The sequence below is a fragment of the Eublepharis macularius genome, chromosome 3 (assembly GCF_028583425.1).
Source record: "Eublepharis macularius isolate TG4126 chromosome 3, MPM_Emac_v1.0, whole genome shotgun sequence".
NCBI lineage: Eukaryota > Metazoa > Chordata > Lepidosauria > Squamata > Eublepharidae > Eublepharis > Eublepharis macularius.
The window spans coordinates 52,435,210-52,447,601 of record NC_072792.1 but is presented as its reverse complement, the minus strand read 5'-3'; the positions used below and the strand labels follow the sequence as shown (position 1 = coordinate 52,447,601).

The window sequence follows — 12,392 nt, the reverse complement described above, 5'->3', positions numbered from 1 at the left end:
TGGCAAAGTTGTCAGGCAACGTTGCATATTATCTCCCTTCCTTTTCAGCCTCTATGCAGAGCCTATGATATGGAAAGCTGGATTATATTTAGAAGAAGGTAGGGTGAAAATTGGTGGAAGGAAATTAAAATTTGAGATATGCACATGACACCATGTTACTGGCAGAAAATAGTGAAGATTGAGACTTGGGAGAGCAGTTGTGAGGGATCTAGAAAAGATCCTTAAAGATAAGGATGTCTCTCTGGGGACCAGGTTCAAGGTAATTCAAATGATGGTATTCCCCATTATTATGTCTGCATGTTATATAAGTTGGACAGTGAAGAACACTGACAGGAACAAAACTGATTCATTTGGAATGTGCTGCTGGAGGAGAATTTTGCAGATACCATGAATGGCCAAAAAGACAAATAAGTGGGCTCTAGATCACATCAAGCCTAAATTTTTCCTAGAAGCAAAAATAACAAAATTGAGGCTATCGTGTTGGTCACATCATGAGAAGACAGGCTCGCTGGAAAAGTCAATAATGCTAGAAAAAGTTGAAGGCAGTGGGAAAAGAGCAAGAGCCAAAAGGAGATGGCTTGACTCAATAAAAGAAGCTATGTCCTCCAGTCTGCAAGATCTGAGCAAGTCTAATGATAGCTCATTTTGGAGATCTTTCATTCATAGGGTCACCATAGATTAGAGGTGACTTGATGGCACATAACATGCACACAATGTTATTTTGGGGTCAGAGATAAACACAATTACTATTAGCACCCTTTCCCTCAAAACCACAGGAAAGAAGTTATAAATATCACACACAATCAAGGGTATGCATAAGCAACACAATTAATTGGTTAAAACCCAGTTTATCTTGTGTTTAAAACTTTAAACCATAGTTACTCTAAAGCAAATGTTTAAGATAAACTATAGAATCAAGCTGCAATCCTACACAAAAATTTGGCATCCCTTATTTTGGATCAGGCTGCAGGTATTATGTTTTATGGTGGAAGATACAATGGGGTGCCGATGCAGTGGATGTTGTGATAAGAACACAAATTAGGGTTTGGGAGACCAAAATTCAAATTCCCACTCTGCCACGAAGCTCACTTGATGCCCTAGGGGCAATCACTCTCACTCAGCCAAATCTACTTCACAGACTTGTGAGGATAAAATGAAGCGGGGGGGGGGGGAATGTAGGCTACCCTCAGCTTCGTTGGGGTAACAATCTGACAGAAATGGGAGGGGGTACAGAACAGAATTACAGTAAGTACTAATCTTATACAGGGTAATCCGCCTTGAGTCTCAGTGAGAAAGGCAGACTATATATGACATAAATAAAAATAAACTAACAATAAGAAGCTAGTTTCTTTTATTGTCTCAATAATGAAGAACCCAAAAATAACGGAGGAAAAGAGGAATTAAAAATGTGCAAATCAATAAATACACCTGTATACGAAGAAGCAAGCGCAACCGCGTTGTCTAGTCTGAATATCGGGCTAGGTCTTTCCCTCCTCCCTTAAGTCCCTTTTGGACAGGATTACAATCATCAGTGAGAACAGCAACCCACGGCTTCCTATCGTGAGGGACCCGACAGCCAATCCCTTCCTTCCTTCAAGCAGCCGATCCCCCTTTCCGTGTGAAAGGAAAGAACCAATCCCTTTGCGAAAGAGCCGCGAAAGCTTAGCCTTTCCATAGAGACGGTCTCTGCCGGCTCGTAACCTGCGGAGACGAGAGCCATCCCTCTCCCTTCGCTTTGCGACAATGATGAAAAAACAAAAGCCGTCAAGAGGGAAGGCGCGCGCATGCGGGCAACAAATCCTCGAACGTGCGCAAGCGGAAGGATGCTGTAGCAGGGATACGGTAGCGGTCGTTGATGTCGCGGTGGTGGTAATTGCGCGCGCGCGCAAAGGAGGCGCCGAATGCTCGGAGGTGGGGTTAGCCTCAGTACCGAGGCAGGCGGTGCTGCTGTGGAGGCTGTAGGTTCGATTCCTGGCGGCGGCGGCCTGAGTAGCCGCCGTCTCAGCAGCCCCAGCAGAAGTGAGGCAGTGTCGCCACCAGGGGAGAAGATGAGCCTCTCCCCGAAGGAGCTGTCGAGCCTGCTGAGCATCGTGTCCGAGGAGGCCGGGGGCAGCACCTTCGAGGGCCTCTCCACCGCCTTCCATCACTACTTTGGCAAGGCCGAGCATTTCCGCGTAGGCTCCGTCTTGGTGCTGCTCCTTCAGCAGCCCGACCTCCTGCCCAGCCCGCCGCAGCGCCTCACCGCCCTCTATCTCCTGTGGGAAATGTACCGCACCGAGCCCCTCGCCGCCAACCCCTTCGCCGCCATCTTCGCGCACCTCCTCAACCCGGCGCCCCCCGAGCGCGCCGCCTCGAACTCTGGCCCGGCCGGCGGCGGCGGAGGAGGAGGAGACGACAGCGAGAGGCCCCCGCTCTCAGGTACTGAGTCTCGAGGCGAAGGCGAGAGGGCCCCTTAAGCGTTTTTTCTGTGAAAGCCCCTTTTCAAGACGGAGTTGTACATGGAAGCACGCCCCTCCTGTCAATAAAACTTTAAAAAATCCCTTTAGAACACAGCTGTTTTAACCAATAGTAATTGCTACTTTGTTATATTTAAGATACCCAGCGTGTTTTATGGGTGAATTTGGTTGGTAAAATGCATGCCTCTTGTAGGCCAGATCGATTAATGTGGAATGATGGTTTCTCTTAAATTCCCTTCTCAAGACAATCAGTAATGTGCGGGTTAAAACTTTTCTTCTTATAGCAACTCAGACACTGATGAAAGTCTACAGCCTCTCTAAACATAGTTAAAGGTGGTATAATGTTCAGTGTTAAGCAGCTTTGAACAAACAGCTATTGAGTAGTGTTTTACCCTGGCATGCATGGTGGATCATACCCAGTGGTAAAAGACCCGTGTCTGTCTTCTGAGTGTATATGGAAACTAGGAGTGATTTCACAGGTTGTACCATGCTAAGTCTCTTATACCATACTGAGGTTGAAAACTAGGCCATTTCACATGTGTTTTACCTGTGCTATTTATGCTTTGTAGGGAATAGAATATATGCTGCCTTGTATGATGAATGCAATGAATTGCACTTTCACTGTATATGAATTCTGACATTTGATTACAAGTTATAGGTATACACATTTTCCTACACAGAAAGAAACCAAGACCGAATGTGAAAACAGTATTTCTCACGTCATCGATTAGTTGGTGTTCATTTTTTACTGCCTGTGAATGTTTGATAAAGAATTAAGTAAAACATGTTCTGATAGTTATTAGAGTGAGTTGCTTAGAGTACTGACTACCTACTACTTTGTATATGTTTTTAAGGATAAGTTCACATTGGAGATACCAGTCAGTACTTGCACGATATGGGAAGGTGTGCCTGATGATTGCATGGCAGCTGTATAGAGCAAAATGTAGAGGAATTGGCAGCATATGCACTGTTTACATGTAGGCCTAATTCACATCATAAGGCCTCCAAGCCATCAGTAAGTTCATAAGTCCATAGGATCAGTTATAACTACCAATTCCATTCACATGTTTTCCACCAGGCGTGTCAAATTAGTATAAACTCACTGCGTGCTGTAGGAGAAACTTACATGGTTCAGCACAGTTTACAGTCTGTAAAATGGAACTCTGCTTTAGAGAATTTTGAAAATGAATGTAAGAAGGATCATTCTTAATGTTAACAGTAGTAGACATGGGCTTTTTGATGTCCCTTTAAAAAAACTGAGCAGTGGAGAAAGAGATCGGTATTAAAAATACTTTCCTAACTTCCTTCAAGTTCTGGTCCTCCTTGCTTTAATATAAAGCAGAGACTTATGCTGCTGATTAGTGCAGTGTCTATGCTATATTACTGTTTCAATCAACTTCATGTTTACATTTTTGTGTGTATGTATATTTTTCTGCTATGTGAAATGCTGAACCCATTTAAGAATATAAAATTGCCTTATACAGGTTTTTTGCCACCCGTAACACCACCAGAAAGGTTCTTCCTTTCCCAGCTGATGTTGGCCCCACCTAGAGAGCTCTTTAAAAAGACTCCACGACAGATTGCCTTAATGGATGTAGGGAATATGGGCCAATCTGTGGATATAAGTGGTCTTCAGCTGGCTTTAGCAGGTAAGAAATCCTGAGATTTGGGTACTCCAAAATGAAATACGGAGTTTGTTTGCACTGTCCCTGTGTTCTAAATAAATAGCTTCTCTCTTGTTACTTACTAGTTAACGTGCATTGTTCAGTATGTGTGTTACCAAATTTCCTTGAATCTGAACATACTATATTTCTGCAATGTATGATGAACTGTATACCCTTTTTATAGTTTCTAGGAGAAAATTCTTGGGATCTTAGCAGGTTTAACGATTCTTTCTCCAGTTAGCAGCTACTTTTTCTCTGTTCTGGTCCCTTGCTGATTGCATATAAGAGCAGCTGCCATCTGAGGGAGAAAAAGGCGAAGTGATGCCACATGGGGTAGGTAGCGCTGATGGCTTTTTCTTTGCTAGGAACATGGGGCAACATGAGGAGTCTCTCTAGTTGTCAGTGGCTGTTGAAACTGGTGGATTATGAAACAGGCAGGAACATCAGTGATTTAAATTGTACAGCTTTGTATGTGGACTATTGTTTCCTTCTGTTAATTCATGCTGAGTCTGCTTTATTGATTTAAAGAGAAAGTGAAACATTCTTGATGAAATGTGCTATTAATCTTCCAGGTATGTTCAGTGGAAATTGGTTTCAATGTTATGCTATTTTGGGAAACCTTTCCAGTTCTTAAGATTCATTGTTAAATAAATTTAAATAAAATGGTTAAATAAAACTAGTAACAATGAATGGGTGCTGATTAACATTCTGATTAATGTTTTTCAAGTATTATTCCTAGGAACTGTGAGAATGTAGAGGTATGTTTGTAAAAGGAGCGGGGAGATATATCCACAGACAGTACTGCAAATAAATCAAGTTATGAATTCAGCTAATAGATCAAATCAAAACAGTTGCGTAGCCAAAACTAAAATTCTTATATCTCCTTTCTTATGGTATAAGGGATATTATAATCACCAGTTGATATGGAAATAAAGTGCCCCAGGGACCTCAGCGGAAAATGTTTCAGTTCTGTTGAAATAAATGGATGGACAACCACATCCATGATATAACATAGAGAGTTTTGGGTATGCTAAAATTTCACTGCGATACTATGAGGAGTTACTTCAGTCTTATTAGGCCTGTTGATTTTCTAGAGTACCTCTGCTTAGGCTGGAAGTGTTAGTGTGTGAAACAGTGTAGAAGAAATACATGCTATATTGTCTGTAATTTTTTGCAAGTATTATTCCAACAAACCCTTATCTGAATTTGTTTGAATATAACATTTGAAATCATACTTGATTTGTATTTTTCCTAATCATATATTTCAGTTCAAGTACTTGCTGCTGTTAGGATATAACATTAACATAGGGTACTTTTAAAATGTTTACTTACTAAATTTATCTATATGAATATGCTAAATAAGATCATGCATTATTTAATATCATGAAATTTTCCAAAACATTTTCTGATTTATAATTTTCCCGAAAACCTGTATCACTGTAGTCTTCATTTTTTAAGGATTCCATACACATTGTCCCTTTGTGCCAGACTTAAAATTTCATTTAACTTGTATTAAGCTCAAGAAGAAATACTAAGATTTGTGTATGAGAAGTGTTTTTAATCCTTTAACCCTTTGTTTCTAGCACAGTGTTGTTATCGCGTAGTAAACAGAATAGTAGTATAGTATAGTAAACAGAAATACACAACACCCCATTCTTCTCATAGTGACAGTGTGGCTGAGGGATGTCAAGTGAAAAATAAACCCTCCCCTAAAACAAAATACTTTTCCTAGATAATGCACTGGTGAATATGGGACGGTGGGTATACATTTTTGAAGAAGAGCTTTGGTGGAATCCCAGAACCAGATCATTTCCACTATGTGTCACATGTCAGGTGGCCTTTTGCAGGCCTGTCCAATAAAGGCATCCCCTCCCAAGAACCCTCTAGTCCACAAACATACCTCCTTCCCTCAGCCACAGTTTAAGGAGTTACATGTTCACTCAGATGAGAACTCCCTATGATTCCATACAACCTTTGCTGCAGCTGACACCAATGGTGAAGAGACAAAACATTTTTTAAAAGATTTTTACCTCTTGGTCTCTTGGCACTGGTGCAGTCAAAAACCTGCATCTTGTGTGGTTTATACATAATTTCTTTAGATATGAGCCAGGGGTTCATAAATACAGCTCCTCTTTTTAACTTAGGAGGGTCATAATGTTATCATTTTTGTCATGATAGAGCTTTGGAGTTTGGAGGTATAATAGACCTCACGCTGAACTTGACTTGCCTGATTGAGAGGTGTTCACCAGTAGTGAGCTGGCTAGTATATTTGTGAATTTTGATGCCAACTTTAGACTTTGTCAGCATAGCAAGATGTAGGCCCTGCTATTTCTGAAATATGCTTACACTAGAATAATGCACAACCTTCTTAAAATTAGCTTTGACACAATGTTGTCTCATTCTTTTAATCAAGGTAGTGCGATTATAAAATACTTAATATTTTAAATAGATTGAATCATTAAATGTGGTTCTCAGACTTTGGCAATCTAGTACTTTCATTTTGCTTTAAACGTTTCACAGATCCACAAAGCCCTCCTATCCTCCTTTGCCGTCATTCACCTCATGTCGGACCTCCCATTTACAAAGTTTGCACAAGCCATATGTGCCCCACAGAAGTCTCTATCCAATGATGTGCTCAAAAATACGGTGATAACCACATTAGCTGTCCTTTAAATGAAGTTTAAGAAAAAGGATTATATTGTCTGTAAGCAGCCTACAAGGGTGAGTCTCAGAGGGTAGCTGATATTATAGAGCCACAACTCAAAGGCTGTGATGCAAGTTCTAAATGAGCCCCTTGGTGGGAATGAACACTGTGCTAGAACAGCAAGATGCTTCCTTATTCCTTGCCAAAAGGAATAAGGAAGAGGGTAGGAAGAGGCCTGGGAAATTTTTCAAGCCTGCTCTAAGACCAGAGATGAACAAAGCTTGAACTTCATGTATTCAGTTGAAAACAGCAAGTGGCTGTTGTGGTCTATGGGCATAGAGTAGCATTTACCTATATGCTAAAATGCTTTGCACTGGAAAATGAGCAAAAACCACTTCAATTGTATACTGGAATTAGCTGTGACTACATGAGAACTGTACCATTCAACCAGTTAGGATTCCTAGGAATGAGCTATTTACCTAATTAGCATGTTTTCTAGCTAGGGCTCAGAAATGATCTGGAAGCTTGGTGAATGTAGGCAGCAGTAGCTCTTATGAACTCTTGCCTTTTGAAAGAGGGGAGAGGCCTTCTTTAGCCTCATCTTAAAGCCTTAATTTTGAACCCCTTGCCTCCAGTCCTAGGAAATCAAGAGGGCAATTTTCATGTTAGCTGGATGTATGCAAAAATCTGTAGGCCCCTGAAGTACCTTAATGGACCCCCAAGGGTCTCTACACTACAGTTTGAGAAATGCTGCCTGATAATTGAAGCACTTAAAATAAAAGAAATATGTTGAACCTATGTTGTAGTTCCTCTTCTCTCTGTTTTGAAATGATTGGGAAAGAGTATAAATATGTGAAATAACTTGTAAACTATATAAGAAGTTATTGATAAAAGTTAGGGTTTTAAAGGGCCAACACTTTTTCCTCCTAATGGCCTGTGCACATGGTTGCTTTAAAAGTAATGTGAGCATATTTGTCTGCTTTCCTTTCTGTTTTCATGTAGCCTACCTTCTCCAAATTAAAGAAAATAATAAGCTAAGCCAGTTGAAGCTTCAGTTTAGAACCAATTTAGAGTTTTATCAGGATTTTGTGTGGGGATATTTTTTCCACAAGGGAGGAAATGCTAATTTGCTTCTGCAGCTGCATTGGGAAGTCATGTAACTTGGAGCTTGACTCAGCTTCCCAAACCTGAAACCCTCAGTGGCACTCCATGAGTGATGATATGAGGAGTGAGGTGGCTGGGCATGCACAGCAACAAGCTATGTTTCTACCAGTTACAGGCAAAACGCTATCTTGATCTGAATGCAGCATGTCTTCATTTTATCTCCTCATTTCATCCTGATTACAATCTAGAAAAGTATGTTCTGCTGAAGTAAATGGGGAATGCTTCCAAGTAAACTATTTAGCTCAAGATCTTAAAACTGTGATCAGAAGTTCAGATCATCTTTTTCATCCAAAACTCCAAAGACTGAGTTATGAATTCTTCCTTGTTGACTATGCTTTATTGGGCAGCTGTGATCATTTTAAATATATTTTTAAAGAGGGTCATGAGAGCATATAATAGGAGAGTTAACAAATGGCCTTCTAAGAATAAAGGCAGGAAAGAAACTTGATCTTGCCTTTGCAGAAGGCACCCCAATTTCCCCAGCTATTTCCTGCAGTTAGACTGAGGTAAGGATTGCTAAATAATGTTATTCTTGTTTTTAAGATTGCTTAAATATTTCTCAGGATTTTGTGCTCATTGAAGTTGAGTGAATAATTTTTCTCCCCAGAGCGTCAGTCTGAACTGCCAACACAGAGTAAAGCTAGTTTCCCAAGTATTCTCAGTGACCCGGACCCAGATTCTTCCAATTCTGGTTTTGATAGCTCTGTTGCCTCTCAGATCACTGAAGCTCTAGTGAGTGGACCAAAACCACCCATTGAAAGTATGTATTGCTTTTTGTAATCTTTCCCCAAGTTATAATTTAATAACCATGTGATCAATTTTATTTTTTTTCTTTTTCTCTATGTTAATATAGGTATTGTTAAAACAAAAAATCACTTAAACTGCAGTGCAGGAGTCATATTGCTGTATTTAGATCAGTATTAGGAATAGTTTGAGAAATATTTTTGGCTGATGTCTTTTGTTCTTGTCCAGAGGCTAGTGAGCTGCTAAACTTTCAAGATACAAAAATGTATTATATGAGAGCCAGTTTGGTGTAGTGGTTAAGATCACGGGACTCTATCATTCATGGTACCAAATGTAAAACAAGGAGTGTTCCAAGGGATATGGTAAATCAAAATTTCTTATGATCCAGGGGTATGTGTTCATTAGTTTTATTTCATCCCTTGTAGCTAGAGAATTCACATTATTTAATTATTTATATCCTGCTTTTATCTCTAACGGGGACCCAAAGTGACTTACAATTTTAAAAATCCAGAAAATGGGGAGAACAGGTTGTCTTCTCTTTCTCTGCCAGATTTTCCACCCAGCTCTAGGCTGTGACCCCTTCAGCTTGCACACAAGGGTTTATGATTCTAGCCACATCCTGACTTTAAGTACCTATGAACAGAGGAAAAATAAACTCAGCCACTTCTAATCCGCAGGTAGGGCTTTCCCTGCTTCCTCTCAAATATGACAAATCTGGCAATAGACTCCAGATTTCCCTATTATCTGAATGGTAGCATGAGAGTGCCTACAACAGTCAATATCCCATACCTGATATTTTCAGGATACACTGCATGGACTTGTTAAAACTCAACCTGGTAGATATTTATGAAATCCTGTTTGTAGACGCCTTTGAATGTTTGTGTGTGATTGTGGCTATTTTTCAGGTCACTTTCGGCCTGAATTTATCAGGCCACCACCTCCACTCCATATTTGTGATGATGAATTAGCTTGGCTAAACCCTATAGAGCCAGATCATGCAATTCAATGGGACAAATCAATGTGTGTGAAAAACAGTGCTGGAGTGGAGATCAAGCGCATCATGGCCAAAGCTTTCAAAAGCCCCTTATCATCACCACAGCAAACACAGGTACACACATTGTTTAGCTAATTTAAGTCTGTGGATGTTTTTTTTCCATGTTCATGAGGTTAATATAGTCTAGCATATCTAACATCGCTGTCTCAGATCCTCAGGTGAGCAACTTAACCTCAAGAGTACAAACTTGTTTCCTGAAACTGAGGAATTTTGCCAAGCAAGCAGATAGCTATGTTCTGTAGTGAAAGGAAGAGAAGAAGCCCCTGGTTTCCTTCCCTTGTTACAGGCTAGCCCTAAATATATAGCAATAGTAAAATATCCACCCTTCTTTTATAGTTAATCTTTTGGGGGGCATAGTTAAATAAAACAGGGTATGTATCAGCAACTGTGGTGATTAAAGGATTCAGATGTGGTTCTTCAGGGAGGACTTAGTCTGCCTGAAATTAAACATTTTCTGAGCTGTTTAAAACTAATCCACAACCAGCAAAATAGGTAGCTCTATCCTCAGAAAAATCATGTTAGGATTACATGTCAAGGCACGTGTGTGAAGTCTTGAACCATCTAGCATGAGTGCATGTTCAGGTTTCCTGATACAAGCAGAGAAGGTACATCATGCTTTTGCAGGCTACTTGCAGAATATTGTAGAAATACTTTTTTTGTAGTGCAAAAGGTCTTTGCTTAAAGGACAAAATGACACCTTAAGAAGATAACCAGTTTTAATGTGTGCCTTTAAATTCTTAAAGGATTTTTTTTTTTGGCAGCTCCTTGGGGAATTGGAGAAAGACCCTAAACTTGTTTACCATATTGGCCTCACTCCTGCCAAACTGCCCGACTTGGTGGAAAATAATCCTTTAGTTGCTATAGAAATGCTGCTTAAACTAATGCAGTCAAGTCAAATAACAGAGTATTTTTCAGTCTTGGTCAACATGGACATGTCTCTCCATTCAATGGAAGTTGTAAATCGGTAAGTGCTTACTTTAAATGTGTTTACTTTAAATGATTTTTTGACATTTAAAAATACCTTAAATATATTAAAATCTAGCTTCTAGAATTCTATCACATTTATCATTCCAAGAAATAGAATAGCTTAGGTGCATATACAGATTAATGGTGGATATGGACTTGGGGATTGGTTTGTAGAATTCTACAGGACAAAGCTGCAACTGAGAAGGGTAGAAACCTAAATTTCATTAGAGATAACACAAAGTGTTAGCTGTGTCACAAAGGGCAGGTTCAGGCCCTATCTCAGTTGTGACCCTCTTTGCTTTCTGCTGTGTAAGTGAATGGCTGCATTTGGGCAGTACTGCCATATGGAAAACTTCCATTACTCAGGACACATGGGGAGCTGGGAGATTTAGTATCCGACCACAGAAATTTAGAAGGGACACATGAGTCTTCCACATTACTAATATTCAGTTATAGTCTTGATTTCCACAATCCATACAGGATAAATTGATAGCAATCTGTACATTGAGAAGCTGTTTGTATGTGTATATATGAAAAGTTTATTCCATAAAAACGTCACAGGATTGTGGCTCCTCCCATGGACAGGACTGAGATGATAATCTGTTTAGGACTGGAGCAAATCGAGAAGGATACTTAATTATTATATATTTAACAGGCTTACAACAGCAGTTGATCTTCCTCCAGAATTTATTCACCTTTATATATCCAATTGTATTTCCACTTGTGAGCAGATTAAGGACAAGTACATGCAGGTAGGTATTCACGAGCTTACTAGGTCTTAGATGGTGCAGAAAAAGTAGTCATCAGGGTATAGATACACCAAATCTTTGCTCCTGAGAATTTAAAGTTCTTCCAGCACTAGATAGAGTATAACAGTTGTCTAGTGCATGTTCTATTTTTAAGGTGTATGTTGGGAACATAAGTGAACACTTCAACTCCTGCGTAATCCTATCTTAGGTTCCAGCATCTCTCTGTGCTAAAGTGTAGAAAAACTGGAAAGTAGCTTGCTTTTAGGGCTTTAATTCCATCCTATTAAATTAAAAAGCATTATTCAACCATGAATTTTTTAGTGTTTGGCCTCTGATTGCAGGAAATACCTTTGAGGATTGATTTTTTTTCTCCTTTCTGCTGGATGTGCGAAATGGATTTTCCAGCAACTACAGAATGTAGTTAGAAGTATCCATTAGGTGCTAGAATGAAATGTAGAATGCTCCATGTTTTACTGAATTACACTAATTGTGTTGTTTAGCTAATAAGATCACTTTCTTGACCTGCTTACTGGGTAAAATTAGAATCTTGTTCCCAATACATGTTTCTTTTTGCCCAACAGAACCGGTTGGTACGTCTTGTTTGTGTTTTTCTACAGTCCTTGATACGGAACAAAATCATTAATGTACAGGACTTATTTATAGAGGTACAGGCCTTCTGTATTGAGTTCAGTCGGATAAGAGAAGCGGCTGGCCTTTTTCGATTGCTCAAAACACTAGACACTGGTGAAAATCCTTCAGAGACAAAGACCTCAAAATAAGACTTAAATTGGAAGACTGTATTTGGACTAGACTTTTGTTTAATTTTTGTATAGTTGATTATACTGTTGCTTGCTATGAAGATGCTATTTGTGCTGTATTAAATACTGCTTTTTCTGGTGGATAAGAGTCTGAATCTGGCAACATAATACAAGTTCCTATATGACGGGTTGA

The 12,392-nt window shown here is 39.7% G+C and overlaps 1 protein-coding gene across 2 annotated transcripts in view; it reads left to right on the top strand.

The window, feature by feature from the left end:
• The window catches only part of CNOT11 (CCR4-NOT transcription complex subunit 11), a 29,081-nt gene extending 16,736 nt beyond the window's left edge, over window positions 1-12,345 (top strand). The window contains exons 1-7 of one of the 2 annotated variants that reach the window (XM_054973312.1): window positions 1,807-2,418; window positions 3,941-4,105; window positions 8,536-8,688; window positions 9,578-9,780; window positions 10,488-10,690; window positions 11,348-11,444; window positions 12,023-12,345. In XM_054973312.1, the coding sequence (XP_054829287.1) occupies window positions 1,902-2,418; window positions 3,941-4,105; window positions 8,536-8,688; window positions 9,578-9,780; window positions 10,488-10,690; window positions 11,348-11,444; window positions 12,023-12,220 (1,536 nt within the window). In that variant the 5' untranslated portion in view covers window positions 1,807-1,901 and the 3' untranslated portion in view covers window positions 12,221-12,345. Of the gene's footprint in view, window positions 1-1,806; window positions 2,419-3,940; window positions 4,106-8,535; window positions 8,689-9,577; window positions 9,781-10,487; window positions 10,691-11,347; window positions 11,445-12,022 lie in introns of those variants that run through there. The other variant, XM_054973313.1, reaches the window with a different exon arrangement.
• The last annotated feature ends 47 nt before the right edge of the window (window positions 12,346-12,392 follow it).